The sequence below is a fragment of the Dysidea avara genome, chromosome 9, assembly GCF_963678975.1.
Source record: "Dysidea avara chromosome 9, odDysAvar1.4, whole genome shotgun sequence".
Classification (NCBI taxonomy): Eukaryota; Metazoa; Porifera; class Demospongiae; order Dictyoceratida; family Dysideidae; genus Dysidea; species Dysidea avara.
Genome location: NC_089280.1, coordinates 16,198,442 through 16,214,250, shown reverse-complemented (window position 1 = coordinate 16,214,250; position 15,809 = coordinate 16,198,442). Strand labels below are relative to the sequence as shown.

Sequence of the window (15,809 nt, the reverse complement as noted above, 5' to 3'; positions counted from 1 at the left end):
TCTTCCTAAGATCCACTAACTGACTATTGAGAATTCTTCACAGCTGCTGAGTATGGAAACTACAGCATCTGCAGTACTATATCCCATGTATGGGGACACTTAGCCTGCTAAGAATTTTTAGCAAATGAAATGCACATGGTCTTGTACATATATGCCACTCTTTAGGCTCATAATATTATTATATAGAAAGCTGAACTGTCACTTATCCCTATATGGTCCCATGTGTTCTATAAGAGTGAGTGCCTTCTTCAAGTCATGTATCAATTAGCTAGGAAGTATGCACCTGTGTGTTAAGTTCATTTGCTCAATATTTTGCTTGCAGTATAGCTACGGCAAATATAGTATTGCTTTTAAATACTCTTTGTATTCGGTTCTTTGTTGACCATGTTACAATTCTAGCATGATAGGAAAGGTACTATTTACACCACATAGCTGTACATGTCTTGACATTAGCTTACATGCCATTCAATTAATCCGCATGTTCACATCATTAGGCTTGCATGATGGAATAAGAAAGAAGAAATTTAAAGGCGATATTACCATCATGCTACACTTTACGACATGATCTTTAATGCGTAATTCCCAATGTGTGATTTTCATTGTGGTTAATGTGGAATGCGAAATGGTCCTGCACGAAGGGTAAATACCAATGCTAGTACATAATAAGTGTACTGGTACCTGTATGGAGAATATTGGCTTTATCAAACTAAAAGAATACAACAGAAAATGTATTGATACAAATGTGACTGGATTTGTGAAAAGGGGTCTTCCATACACATTCAATTTATCAACTTTGAAAAGATTGGGAAAAGTTATGGAGCTGAAATTTGGTCAGTAGTGGGCACCAGCATTGAATTTCATACTTATATGTTCTTGAACACTAACTCCAAGTTCATAGAATTGGATGTGTGTGGAAGACCCGGCCCCATTTCGCAAATCCAGTCACATTTATTGATGTTGCAGATATAATTATAATGATATGTATGGTCACCACTGATTTGGTAAATCAAATAATATAAAATTATGTACAAACAATAAATTATTAAATAAATTAAAGACCAGTAGTCTCAATGGTGTGATCACTATCCTCAGTAGTTGTCACATTGTCTTCAACAGTAGTGTCACTAGTCTCTTCCATATTCTCTTCTGGTAGTGGTTCATAGTGTACCGGAACAGTAGAGTTAACAGAGTAGTAACGTCGCCACAAGTAAGACACTACCAACATTATAACAAACAATGCTGAAGCACCTGAAGAATATGCCAACATGAGATAGAGAAAATACTCTGGGTTGACATTTGTAACAAGTAGTCCCACAGTTAATGGAAGCACCATACCACCCAGTGCTGCTCCATTCACAAGTATTGCAGTGACCCTTCCTGTCACCTCCAAATGTTCATCAACAAATACTAATGTTGTAGGGAATATAGAAGCAATGGCCAAACCCATTAATGCAGACCCAATCCAAATCACAGTTTCACCTGTATGTAGTACATTAATCAGTACCACTGTGACCATACACCCAATAAAGTCTGCTACTATCATAGTTGTAGTTGGTACCTTAAGCATTGCAATTCCGATGCCTAAAAGTCTCCCAAATGTGAATGACCCCCAATAGACAGAATTGAGTAACGCAGCTTTTGACTTGGAGAAACACAGCTCTTTGTATGTGACAGAAAACGTGAATATGAAGCTACCATAGGTGTCTTCAATGCCAACGTAGAAGAAGAGAAATATCGTACATATTGATACTATAAAAATCCAAAAGGCTTTGTAGTGCTGTACATTAGCTGGGTTCTTATTCTGTTTGGTAGCAGATGGAGTGTTCTCCTGTTGTTCTATGATATCTGTGTACAACTTGGGATGTCTTCTTTTAGTACAACCAGCAAAATAAATCAGTGGAATAGCAACTATTAACATACCTATGGCAGATATCCAGTAGGACCATCCAAACTGTAGAGAACTTTCTGATGAATCAGTACAATTAGGAAATAAAGCTCTAGTAATATTGTCACATTTTGTAGTGTTGTCATCCCTTGATGGGTTACAGTAATGGCTGGTGGGTATATCTGGTATGGCATTGTGTGATATGAAAGGCCTGGCTAGTAGAGGTGCCACAACTGTTCCCAGCGCAAAAGAGAAATGTAATGCTTGCATGTAAGGTCCGGATTTCTCATCCCATAGTCTCAATAATGAAATATTGACACCTGTAAACAAGATTATGTGTAAAACATAATTAATATCTTAAGATTGGCAAACACTGTAGGAACAATTAAATTGTTTCCTTTCTGCTAAAACTACTGCACGTGTTTTTAAATTTAAGAACTATTAGAACCACTGTACAAATACAAATATAATACCCTGAAACTGACATCTAAATTACCTACAGCACAAATACTACAAGGGCATACAAGCAGTAGGACACCTACCAATATTGGTGTAAATTATAGTTCTTGATGTAATAATTATTGTTCTGCATACTATACTGTGTGTTTGTTGTTGTAACCTCTATATGTTTGCTGTGCTGTATTTAGATTAATGATTATTGTGCATGCGTTGTTATCGCACATGGTGTCAGAAGTAACTGTCGTTTCAGGATGGCTACAGTGAACCTACAGCCTCCAGCTCTTTTTTGCTTCCAGAAGACTGACAACTGGACTAAATGGAAGCGTCGATTTGAAAAATACCACCTGGCATTAGGGCTAGCACACAAGGTGGACGAGCAACAAGTAAGTAATCTTCTCTATTGTCTTAGAGAGGACGCGGAAGATGTTTTGGACACTACAAGAATATCCGCAGAGAATAAAAAGAAGTACAGCAAAGTCATTGAGGTTTTCGATGATTACTTCGAGGTGCGAAAGAACATTATCTTCGAAGGGATGTACTTTAATAAGAGATGTCAGCTGCCGAATGAGTCTGTCAAGCAATTCATTACTGAAGTACACTGACTAAGTGATAACTGTGAATTTGGCGTGATGAAAGAAGAACTAATTCGGGATCGCCTTGTAGTCGAGGTTCATGACCACACCCTGTCCAAACATTTGCAGATGAAGGCAGAACTCATGTTAGACAAGGCTAAATGGCTAATCCGTCAACGTGAGGTAGTGAAGGAACAAGAAGTATTGAAGCAGCCAGTTAAGGAGGATACATCCCTAGAAGCAGTATCTACAACATTACCCAGAAGGAAACTACCCACAATACCAGCTAGGCAAACATTGACACACCAGAACTAGAGAAGATGTGGGAAGGCCTCCCACCCATGACAGTCATTCCCAGCCAGAGATGTAATGTGTTGCCGCTGCAACAGGAAAAGACACTATAGCAGCCAGTATTCAGTTGCCGTGCAGACCAGGAATTTACATGAACTCTCCTCCAGCCAGTCAAATCAGCCACAGCCAGAAACACCTGACAAGTATCTAGACACTGTGGAAGGTACCAAAAAGAACATATGGGCTATAACAATCCAAATCCAAAGGAAACCAATAGCTGTCAAGTAGATACAGGTGCTGAGGTTACTGCCATATTGGATTCTACATGGAGGTCTTGCCACGCCATTGAAAGATACAAAAGTATCACTTTATGGCCTAGATCAGACCCACTTGAATATCTTTGGCAAGACGAATCTCTCCCTCACTTACCATGGGAGACGCTGCACACAGACGTGTGTGTAATTAAAGATCTAAAGAGTGACCTTCTGGGATTGCCGGCAATTAAGGAACTAGAATTATTGCTAAATGCATGCTCTGTGGGGAAGAATATCATTTCACAGTATCCTTTGTTGCTTACAGGGCTGGGAACATTTGCATGCAAATATACAATCAAGCTTAAACCAAACAGCCAACTATTTGCTTTAAATGCCTCATGAAACATTCTTCTCCCACTGCAATTAAAGGTGCAATGTGAATTACAACGGATGAAAAGTTTGGGAGTAATTTCACCTGTTGAAGAGCCAACTCCCTGGTGTGCAGCAATGGTAGTGGTACCAAGGCAGTTCGGATGTGTCGACCTCAAACCTCTTAATGAAAATGTATTACGAGAAGTGCACCCTATGAAAGTGGACACTACACTTGCACAGATATCAGGAGCAACAGTATTCAGCAAACTGGATGCCAACAGCGGATGCTGGCAGATCCCTCTAGCCAATGAGTCCAAGTTGTTGACCACTTTCATAACTCCCTTTGGGAGATTGTTTTAATAAATTGCTATTTGGAATATCCAGTGCTCCAGAAATCTTTCAACGCCATATGAATGAAGTGCTTTCAGGCCTCCCAAGGGTGCTTTGCCATGTCAATGATATTCTAGTTTATGGTAAAGACTCAGCTGAACATGAACCCAGACTACAGGCTGCACTTAAAAGAATTCAGTCAGCTGGTAAATGCAGCTTTTACCAGTCTTGCATAGTTTTCCTAGGTCATGTGATAGACAAGCATGGAATTTCACCTAATCCTAACAAAACCACTGCAATACTAGGGATGACACCACCAACCTTTGTTACTGAGCTTAAGAATTCTACTTATTTATTGACAGTTTAAAATCAATTTTTGCAAGGTTTGGCATTCATTCCAGCTGAGATGGTATCGGATAATGGGCCACAGTTCAACTCGCAGGAAATGAAGGAATTCTCAGAGACTTACGGATTTAGGCACATCACAACAAGCCCACATTACCCCCAAGCAAATGGACTAGCAGAGAGAACAGTAAAATCTACCAACAATTTGGTTGAAAACTCTCCTGATCCTTACCAAGCTCTAAAGCAACACCTATGCCCTGGTGTGCCCTCTGCCCTGCAGAACTGTTAATGGGGAGAAGAATACGGACTGATATCCCGCAAGTGAAAGAGAACTTTGTACCCAAATCAGCCACAGCATCTGTATTACAGGCATGTGTTCATGTCTATACAAGTGCTCAAATAGTAATGCTCTTATATAACAACTCTCACAGTGATTCCTACTCATTTTTGTAACATAATTAGCTCTATTACTGTGAACCTGTGCATACCAAGGATAGAATAGCACCAGGCAAACCATAAAACAAATTTCATGTCTGAATGTATGCCCTGACTATTACAGTAATTACTTGTCTAGTGGTCCACTCACTGGTGTCTGTTGCATTTTAAATATCTGACACAAAACTCCATAGCATGCTAAGAAACTCCAAAGCATGAAAGCATGTGATGTTCAACATAGTCTAAGTCTATGTGAATCCATTGTACACATAGGTACAGTACAGAAATGTATTAATACTGTACATGAAATTTATTTTACAATATAAACTACTAACCACTGTTCAGATATCCAATTGGTATACCCTGAAGGAACATCGCAGGAATTAGAGTGTACAATGTTGGGCTGAATGGTAGCAACACTGATACTGCAACAAATCAAAACATAATCACTGTACATATACTGCACAATAATTGGAACATGATAGGCCACAGTCATATTACAGTGGAACCTGTTATCCAGACCCAACTTATCCGAACTCTCGGTTAACTGAACTACAGAAATGACTGCTTTATTAGAGTAGTGACTGTTCTATTAGGGTAGTTGATAATACTGATATTAATTTTATTTAAATGTTCTTTATGGTCATTTATACAGTTTCAGAGATATGGACTTTTCAGACTTATGGACCACCCCTGGTCCCAATAGGTTCAGATAACTGAGGTTCCACTGTATTAAAGAAGTCATAAGTATACCTATGTTTGGGACATGGTTACTATAATGAGGTGGTCTTATAAATGAGGTCATGAAGTTATGTTTGGAACATGGTTAATATAATGAGGTGGTCTTATTAATGAGGTCATGAAGTACACCTTATCTATGTTTGGAACATAGTTACTATAATGAGGTGGTCCTATTAAAGAGGTCATGAAGAACACTTATGCTTGGGACATGGTTACTAAAGTGAAGTGGTCTCATACATTACTACTTTACTGAACGATAGTAGTACTGTACTGTATATTAAAAAGATCATGGAGGTTTACACTTTCTCACAAAAATACTGACCAAAAACCAGCCTCACTGGAGCCTTGGCAGGATTGGTTAGGTAGAGGCAAGCCGAAAAGTGTCTTCAGAGCAGCCAAAAATGCTTCCTATAAGGTATAACAGAATTTTAATCTTTTCTATTTAACAGATGCTACCTAAATAACCTGCCTGATTGATTATGGAATAAGGCTAGGGCTTGATGTTAGATGTCGCTTCAGCCTGAAAGGTGCCTTTTGGCATACTGTAGTACATACAATGCACGCATCATGAACTTACCTTTGTGTTCCATTTCTTTTCACTGACAGTGCAAAGAGCCAATTTGCAGTAGCATGTTTTGACTTCCCTGTATTTGCTGATTATCACGTTTATCATGAATTGCCTGTATTTTCTGTAGTGACTGGAGTGATTGCAGAGGCACTTGTACTGTACTGTTCTTCCTCTGTAATGCTGTGCAATATGCTGAACATAGCTGAAAACAAAGCATAATAGTCACTTTTACTTTTCAGTTATTAATAGTTGGTGCATTCAGATGCAAAATAATTTTATGTTATGTCTGGTGACATTATTCCTTTTGATGGGGTACGCGCAAGTTCATCGATCAAAAGTCAACTACAAGGAAAAGTAATGAAACAAGGGAGGTCGCCTGTACCAACAGAGATATTTAATTCCCATTGTACTTCAGTCTATAACCTTGATTGAATTAGGGGTTAAATGTATCTGCAGGTGTAGGAACTCTCCTTGCTTTTACTACTTTTAATATTCCTAATTTTCCTGCAATGTACTCAACTTTTTAAAATAGTAGCATTCATCAACGATGGCTACACATCCAAATTTACTTTCACAGTAGATAGCTCAGTTTATGTTCCAGGAGCAGATCCAATTGCTGACAATGGGAAGGTGGCATGTGGTCAATGGGTAGGCCTTTGAAATATACACTAAATTTTCCTACTGATCTATTACATATGGGATGCATAGGTCATTGCCATTGTTGGATTCTTCCTGAGGTGGTTAGTTCCAAACAATTATGACTAGAATATCTTGATTATTTATTTGCTCCCCATGTAGAATGTGTCAAGTGTGTATCAAGTGTGCGTGTGTGTGTGCATGTGTGTCTTTAATGTCTCATTCCTGGACTTATCTTTTCACCAATCATGAAGCGGTATCATCATAATTGAGATTCTAATAATCTGTAGAGTGTAGTGACTGCTCTATTGATACTGATACAAAAATTCAAATTCTTTTGTCCAGAGATCATAGTGCAGTTTCTATTTGTGTAGTGCAGTCTTTTGTGTTCTAATTACCCAATGGTTTTCTGTGCTGAGTGAAAGTAATTCCCATCCTGGTTTAATATTAATCTTCTAATGATCCGAGGGGATATGAAGAAGGAACCAATTACAAGACCAATTACACTACATATAAGTACTAGAAGATGCAAATAATACCATATAGCGGGTTATTTTTGAAGTAGAATAATTTGCAGAGGAGGCAAAATCAGAAATTTGAAGGTTATAAATTTCGAAGGCTGCATATTTTGAATTTCACATAAACACAACTTCTCACAAGATATACATCCATGCTTGCCAACAACTGACTTGCTGATAGAATAATCTCCATCCTTATGCACTGAGTCTCGTATGGAACAAATTACAATTAGTCACTGATGCTTATGCTAGAATTGCAGTAGATGGCGTCCCGGCCAACAATGGTAGACGTGGATCAGCTATTTACTGGCTATTGACATAGTAATAATACTGTTTCAATCACTCAGTTAAAACACATAAGCCATTACGTGCCCATGTCAAATGTTTGATCATGTGAAGGCAATTAAGTTACTTTTAATTATGGAAATTTATTTTCAAAGAACAGCAGGTCTTGGGGATTTATCTTTAAAGAGAGCAGTCTCTTCGAAATATCCGAAAATAAAGTCCTTTGAAAATTACCAGCTATACAGTATCACACACCCACACATCCAAAAACATATACACATACAGTGGCAGATTTAGGGGGGGTTTCAAGGTTTCCATGGAAACCCCCTTTGAAAAAATGATTATGCAACAGTTACAGATTTCACTTTCACACTAAAATTGTTGCCAAATGCAGTCTCAGAGCATCTACATTTCAAAATTTTGCTGGGATGGGGGGTAGGGGCATGCCCCCAGACTTCCCTAGCATGCATGCATGCATGGTGAGTGTGCTTACTCACCCATGTCAGTGTATATGTCCACCTTCTAAACTGGAAACCCCCTTTATAAATTCCTAGATCCATTACTGCATATATACAAGGGGATAACATACACTGTAGGCAGATCTGCGACTGCGGTCAAAGTATAAGTCAAAGGTCAAGGCCACCAAATTCGTGGCAAGTCACGGTAAAAATTTCCGATCCACAATCAAAAAATACTGAAATATTGTCGCTAAGTCACCAGTGAAAGATTGAAAAAGGCTCTTAGTCACAGGTCAAAGCGAAATTTCGGCCAGTCAAGACTTTGACCACGGTTGCAGATCCCCTACAGTGCGTACCTACGTGACACCCCCTTGTACATACAGTACCCACAAAAAAAGCATACGTGAACACACACATTTACATTGCAGCTACACATACGCTCACCCAGAGCAGCAATGACAATGGACGCTGCCAACATAGCATATCTCTGATTCCTGTACTTGTCATAGAGTATTCCACAAACAACACTGCCAGTCAAGTGGCCTATGGAACGTACTGAGAAGATCACTGGTATAATGTTATCACTCCCTGACACACGATGGGCAAAATCTAACAGGGTTGGCCCTAGCAGTGCCAGAATGTCTCCCTAAAAAAATAACATCTTATCACGTAGACTAGCTCAGACGTTAATTGGCATACACCGTACTCAATCATACCCCAATCATGCACCTCGTCATACACGAGGTCATACACCAATCTGTAATGTAATTCTTACCAAAAAGAAGAACAAGCAACAAAATAAGAACGTGAGGAACAGCTTTATCTTTTCCATCTTCCACCCATCGAGGTTTCAGTCAGTCACTCTGGTCAGTCACAGCTGAGCATATGGTCACAGGTCGATCGAGCCAGTTATTTTTCGAAGTGGCGCTTATTGGTCCGCGCTTATTCAGCCAGGTAGCTACGTACGCTAAATCACACTTGCCGTGGTTGACTCTCCCTCGGACTCTCCGGTTGTGTATTTTTTTTACTGTCCGGGAACCTCCATACGAAGGTATAATCAGAGGCTTAAAAAAAGGGAGTAGTGTGGCCTTTTGGCTAGTCACGTTGTTCAGTTGAATGCGAGGGATTGGTAACGACCTGATTTGCCTGAAATTTTGTACATTTGAAAGATTGAAGTTGACGATCGAACAGATGTAACGGGAGTTTACGGACATCAAAAATTACGGATTTTAATTTTTTTTAAATGCCCTAAAGTAATGAAATGTAATTAACACAAAATAATACAAATTACAATAAACTAAACTACTTACAAGCTACACCTACTTAACTATGTACATTTAATATAAACCTAAACAAAATCTATCGCGTCCTCCGAGCAAAGAGCATAGTATCTGATGACCATTTTGGCATTGTATTCCCATAAAGTCACTGATGAACTTTGCAACAATTGCCTCCTAGCCAACTTCCGAGACAAACCATTTTTAACTGTAGTGCGGTCAGCAATTGTAAAAAGAGTGGACAAAGCAAAAGAGACCAAACACCGAATGATTCACATACCAGAGGAATAAAGTCACCTCCATCATTGGTAACAGAATCTAAATAACGATTGTCCTTAACTTCCTCACCGGCAGCAGCAGCCACCCCAGCCTGAGAAGCAGCAGAGGATATAAAAGCAGGCTGAGTTGTGCACCTGACAGAGAGGTCAAAGTATGCTGGACGACCCAATGAGAAATCAGGGTGATAAATGTCCCTGGTAAATGTCCCCAGGACGAGACTGGTCAGAAGAGGCAATACCTTGCTCCCGAGAACACCTTGGAGTAGAGCATGATGTACAACAGTAACCAAAGCACCATGGCGTCAAGTTGGATATGCAATGGGCCATGTCAGCAACCTAGGTCAAGGAGGTGGTTGCCAAATTGATCAATCACAGACAAGCATGTACAAAGCGGTGACAAGGGAAAAAGTGGAACACCCAACCATATACGAAGAGCGATAATGAAATCATGCAAAGACAAAGCCAAACCCAAAGAAGGCTGTGGAATTGCCTTCAGCCAGCCACTACTAGTCCCAGAAGAAAGAGAGTCAGCACTTAGGCGTGCTTGATCACGAATGTTTGAGGTATTAAAAATCTGTGAAAATAGCTGATTATCAAGAGAAGCCTATAGTTCACATTGGGAGGATACACTGGTTGTAGAAATCGATAAATTATCAAAATAAGAGAGAGCACTGTCTTCTCCCGGCATGAACAAAGTAGCATCAAATAAGCGGGACACCAAAACTCAGGCTGAATTCAATGAATCCAGAAAAGAAGGGTGAGAAGAGCACTGTGAGTCACGTAACCCCAAACCTCCCATACGAAAAGGTAAAGTAGCTTGGAACCAAGCGCTATCAGAAATGCTACAGCACACAATCCTACTAAGGCAATTGCGTAGGTTGGGATCAAACAAAGACAGAAAACAACCTAAGGAGGGAGGAGGCACACAACATAAAATGTGGGTGATTTTACAAACACTGAGACAGCTCCTAAGTAAATGCAATTCTACTTGAGGATCTTCAAGTTCAGCAAGCTTTTTCTGAATAGAGGAAGTTTTGTCAAGTTTAGTAGACAAAAAGGAAACAAAAAATTGAGGAGGTCCCCAAACAGGAGACCCCAACAGCTCCAAGCCACTGCTCATAGGGTCAATGCGTTTGATTGTATGAGGAAAGCCAGGAAAAGAACAATCTCCAGAAGGCCAGTAAAGCTCACATTTAGATAAATTAATGTGCAGGACAAAACTTGGCCCAGAATGAGCAAAGCACGATAGTAAGGAAAGAAGAGTGGACCTAGACCCAATAAATGTACGATCATCCAAATACCACAAACTCAGGAGGTACCTTTCACTAGCAGAAGTTGAATCAAGAAACTGAAGCAAAACTAAAGAGAACAACAGAGGGCCAAGAGAATCACCCTGTTGAACATCTGTGGAAGCAAGAATACGTCGGTGACCAAAACGCAGTTCAGCAGGCTGGCTATAACACCAATGCACACAATGGGAAATTTCAGGAAAATCTTTAGAAACACAATCAAGAAAGGCCGTACAGCTACATTCATTAAAAGCATTTTTCATATCTATTTTCAGAAGAGCAAGCGATTTATCACTACCAAGTTCAGAAAGAGCACAACACACAGTATGTATAGCCCCTTCCAGGCCACCTTGGATCCCAACTCCAACTTGGCCATGTGGAAGAAAAGTATCTGGGAGAAATGGTCGAATGAAGTGACAGCACTTTAAAAAATTGAATTTTATGGAAAAATAGAAAGTGAAATGTTCCTTGAAAGATAAAATAATTATGGGCACCCATATTTCAAATTTTGAAATTTCGTAGACGATTTTGGCTTGTTACCTATCCCTCGATTGAATCTAGTGCATGGTACGGATTTGACTCTCAATTTGACTAATTGTAAAACATGGACAAAAATAGCACTGAAAAGTATAAACTCAAAGTTGTACGTACTTATGTGGTGTTGTACATCAGTCTTAACTCTATTACAATTTATGCCAGGCACTGATCCAGAACTGAATAAACCAAGGTGGGTGGCTCAGTGGCCCAGATTTTAAGATGAGAGTCCGTGTCTTGGTAGGCTTGTACAGTTGAAGCCTCGAGTGAAGCACATAGCTAGTAGCATCCCCTTGTGAACATATAATGTATTTTGTAATCCCAGTACAGGCTGATCATGAGTTAACACCAGTGCCGGGTTAAAACAAACTGTATAACACCTGTGCACACACTGCACATTCCTCTCTGTTATATGTGATATATAGGAGATGATACTTTAAGTTTGCTCCATTGAATAAGTAAATGTGAATCATCTCCTACCTCTAATCACTTACCCCACAGGGGTCTGGGGGCACAGCCCCCAGCCACTGAGAGACTTTCAAGATTTTAATGAATCAAAACTCAGCAAATTGCTATAATTTATGCAAAAAGTTCATTCATTATAATGCATATATATAAGTGCCCCTGGGATGAAGCTAGTACTAGATAAAGCTACCTAGTGGAAACAGACAGCATAACACAGAGACACATATAGTAATCTGTAAATGATAGTTATCTCACTGGTACTGTATAGGAACCAGAAATTCACTGATACAAATGTAATGACTTACAATCAAAACGTCATAACTATACAAATTTGCATAGCATGAATTCATTTTACATAACACAAGTGATAAATTACTGGAGCTCTATATCTTTAAACACTACACACCAAAACTAAAGCAGTATAAAATCATGCTCGGTTTTGTTAGAATGTCTGAAAAACTTCATATGGATATGGATATTTACATGCATGTTCTAACTATACACTGTTAAAAATGAAGTGCTATGGCAGCACCTCTAGGTGCTATTTTTTTGACTGAAGCAGTCAAAATTTAGCACGTACCATAGCACATCAGTTTTAACAGTGATATACTTGACTGCTCTATTAGAGTATATTCCTGACTGCTCTATTAGAGTATATCGATTTTTTAACAAGTTTTGAATAGGGCTCATGTTACCTCTGTAAATCCTTCCCTGAGAGATGAATGCAAGCTTTATCAATTGTTGTACTGTGCCATTACAATATATCACTCACTCATTTTGTCCTGCCACACTAAATGGCCGGTGTGTTAGGGTCCTGCATGCAGAAGTCTAAATTTTACAGGGGGGTTCCTGAACCCCTTGGACCCCCCCCCCCCCTCCCTATATACGCCCCTGCATGGTGGGTGGCTAGCCACCCCATCCACCCCCTCTGGATCAGTCTCTGCATGTGTGCACTATAGGGATTTCACTAAAACTAAAGGTCCCTAAGATCCCAAAGTCATTAGGAGTCTAAGTCCCTGAAATTAGGTTAGGTAATCCTAAGGCTGCAGCACATGCTGCTGTAGACCTTCAGTACTGGTCACTGTAAAGTGCTAATAATAAATAATAAAATCCTATCTTGAGATAGCTAGCCTTTTCATTTCCATTTTGTACATAATCATAATGTACATAGTTTTTATTTTTAAATTTTGTCCACTAACTATATTTTTTAATTACTTCCAAATCTCAATCATTTCCTTCCAGATTCAATCTTGGTACACTTACGTTTCAAAATTTTCGGTATGCCCCAGACCCCACTAATTAGTTAGAAATCCCTACAATTTACCTTTACTGGCACTCTGTAACTCAAGTCCTCTGTTTACTTTAACTCTTTGGACAATCATGGCAATATACAGAACAAAAAGTACTCACTTCAAACACTATGTGTATACCCCCTCTCCCGGTCTCAAGTTAGCTAGGGCTAGTTGTAAAAAATAGTTTTTTAGGCACTGGGAGTATAATATAGTACTACAATCAATTAATTACTGACTTAACATGCTACTTAAATATTATAAGTTAATGTTAGGTGATTCGACAGCACTGCTGGATAAATGGTTGACTTTCACTGTCAGACCTGTCTTTGAGTTCCTCATCATTATATGTAGCTATCAGTAGTTTTACGTGTATAAACCTAGTCTAGTGCATGGTATTACATTCATATTAAGATCTTCATAACCGGTCTGGGGCAAGACTATAGTTTCCAGACTGCTCATGGTGCAGTGGTAGAGGTGTCTATTATCTATGGCCGAACTGACTCAAACAGTAAGAAAAATTTAGAAATATTTTATAGAGTCTAGTAACCCCCAGCCAATATGGAATATCATATCCGGCCACCTGTAAGTGTTTTGTTATATATTATATATTATAATTATGGACTAGTGCTATTCCTAAAGGTGATTTTCGTCGCATAAGATATTTCTAGGATGTTTTTTAAAGGTGGAATTTTAGGCAGTGCTCAGGGGTCTCTACTTAAACAGTACATTGCATTCCGCAAAATTTCTTCCTTGAAACCCCCCCCAAATAAAATGGCATTGTTTGAGTATTATAAATGCATAAAAAACCTGATGAAATTGTGGATGGTGGTAATCCGCAACATCCTTCCTCAGAAAAGCCCGCTATATGTTATATGATAATGTATAAGGTGTTTACATGGATGCATGTAATACCATGTATCTGTGTGGGTGAATGTGTTGTAGGCTTATTATGTGTGTGTGTGTGTATACTGTAGTTTCACAAGATGGGCTACAATGGCATGGGAAGACAGTTGAAAATCACAATGCTAGTAAGTGATCATTTCTCTAGTTTATTAAATGGATCCAAATATGTGGTAATTCTTTAAAACAAGATGAATGTTATGCCATCATGTCTCTTGTACAATGTGCATACAGATGCATGCACGCACATGCATGCACTTTGGCTACTGTGCTAACATGTTCATGTATACTCAGTGAACCAGCACTAGGACATGCACCTGTGTACTACCCAGGTGCTAAGAGTCAGTGTAGGCAAATCCTCCTGAGACAGTACTAATAACTTGTAGGAGGCTTCACCATGTCTCACAATTGAATGTGTGGGTACCAACTGTGTGATACGTATGTGGAGTTGGTATTTGCTTCTCCAGTTAACACCAGTTACCCATTAATGTCACAGTTGGGTGGGCTGCTCTCCAGTGGATCCAAATATGTAGTGAATCTTTATAACAAGACGCTGTATAATTATGTTGTACCATTGTGTCTCTTGTTACATGTATGCACACACACATACACACACACGTACGTCCATACACACATACTTACACAGGGTGTACACACGCAAATATGTAACCATAATCATAAATGTGTTCTTGAGTGCCCTTTTTTATGTGAGTAGTTAAAAAATAATGTTGACTAATATTTTGTGTTATTATAGCCCAAGGGAAGACAACCAGCTGCTGTTTGTAATAATCTGGACAGGAACAAGAAACTGAAATGGATGTGTTAAGTTTTGGTTATAATTCAATACAGTTACAGTATTTGATTTTTTTAATGCAGATAGTGATCAAATCTTTAGTTGTTTAGAGGTGAAATGTTTTAGTAGAATGGTTTCTGGCTCCAAGTTTTGTAACGGAACACACTGAAATGAACTACTTCAATGCTTGAGAACTGACACATTCATTTACTATGAAGTTTGTACACAACTGCATGTGAGCAGCTTTAAAACCATGTGGTTGGTAGAGTAGTTAAAATACATTTGTTGTTAATCCTAAGTACCATTTTGGTAGTTTCTAATTTCTTTTTTGTTGTAGCTATAAGCTATACTTTATTCTCCTAGCAAGTTTCTGAACAACTCAACACCACACCACTGCTGGAGAGCAGCCTCAGTGGCATTTGCTGATGTTTGTGGTGCCACAAAACTAAACCTCAAACAGACTTTGAGGTTTGAACGCCAGCCTACTTGTAAAATGTATTTAAAACCTTCTTTCCATTGCTACCTTTGACTTGTGGGATACATGTCATTGTCTGTCAAGTCCTGTGGAAGTTTGATAAATGAAGTTATTTAATCTACTATTCACAAGGCATTGGATAGTGCCAAGGGCCAGTTGACTTCGTTCATTAAAATTTCACTAACAACAATCTTTTAAATTATCCATGTTCACATCATGGTCATTAAGATACATCCCATTCCACCACTGCAGAGCTGTAGCCAGACTTTACGTCAGGGTGTGTGAAGCATGCTGAAGCTAGGGGAATCTAGCTCCTAATGAAAATAAAATTAATATTAACAAGGAACTGAATTTGGT

At 39.0% G+C, this 15,809-nt stretch overlaps 1 protein-coding gene across 1 annotated transcript; it reads right to left on the bottom strand.

The window, feature by feature from the left end:
* Nucleotides 1–982: 982 nt before the first annotated feature.
* LOC136265919 (sodium-dependent glucose transporter 1A-like) lies at nucleotides 983–9,345 on the bottom strand. The gene is made up of 4 exons (XM_066060869.1): nucleotides 8,925–9,345; nucleotides 8,594–8,795; nucleotides 5,279–5,368; nucleotides 983–2,205 (listed from the first exon to the last, which is right to left on the bottom strand). Exons 1-4 carry the CDS (start codon nucleotides 8,979–8,981, stop codon nucleotides 1,052–1,054), a joined length of 1,503 nt encoding a protein of 500 aa, XP_065916941.1. The 5' UTR covers nucleotides 8,982–9,345; the 3' UTR covers nucleotides 983–1,051.
* Nucleotides 9,346–15,809: the final 6,464 nt, after the last annotated feature.

Bases quoted from the DNA above. Each gene is read 5' to 3' on its own strand.
- LOC136265919 (XM_066060869.1), bottom strand. From the start codon at position 8,981: ATGGAAAAGATAAAGCTGTTCCTCACGTTCTTATTTTGTTGCTTGTTC. The intron at 8,796-8,924 runs GTAAGAATTACA...TTATTTTTTTAG, and splicing joins GTTGCTTGTTCTTCTTTTTG to GGAGACATTCTGGCACTGCT. The intron at 2,206-5,278 runs GTTAGTAGTTTA...TCTTGTTTACAG, and splicing joins AATTGGATATCTGAACAGTG to GTGTCAATATTTCATTATTG.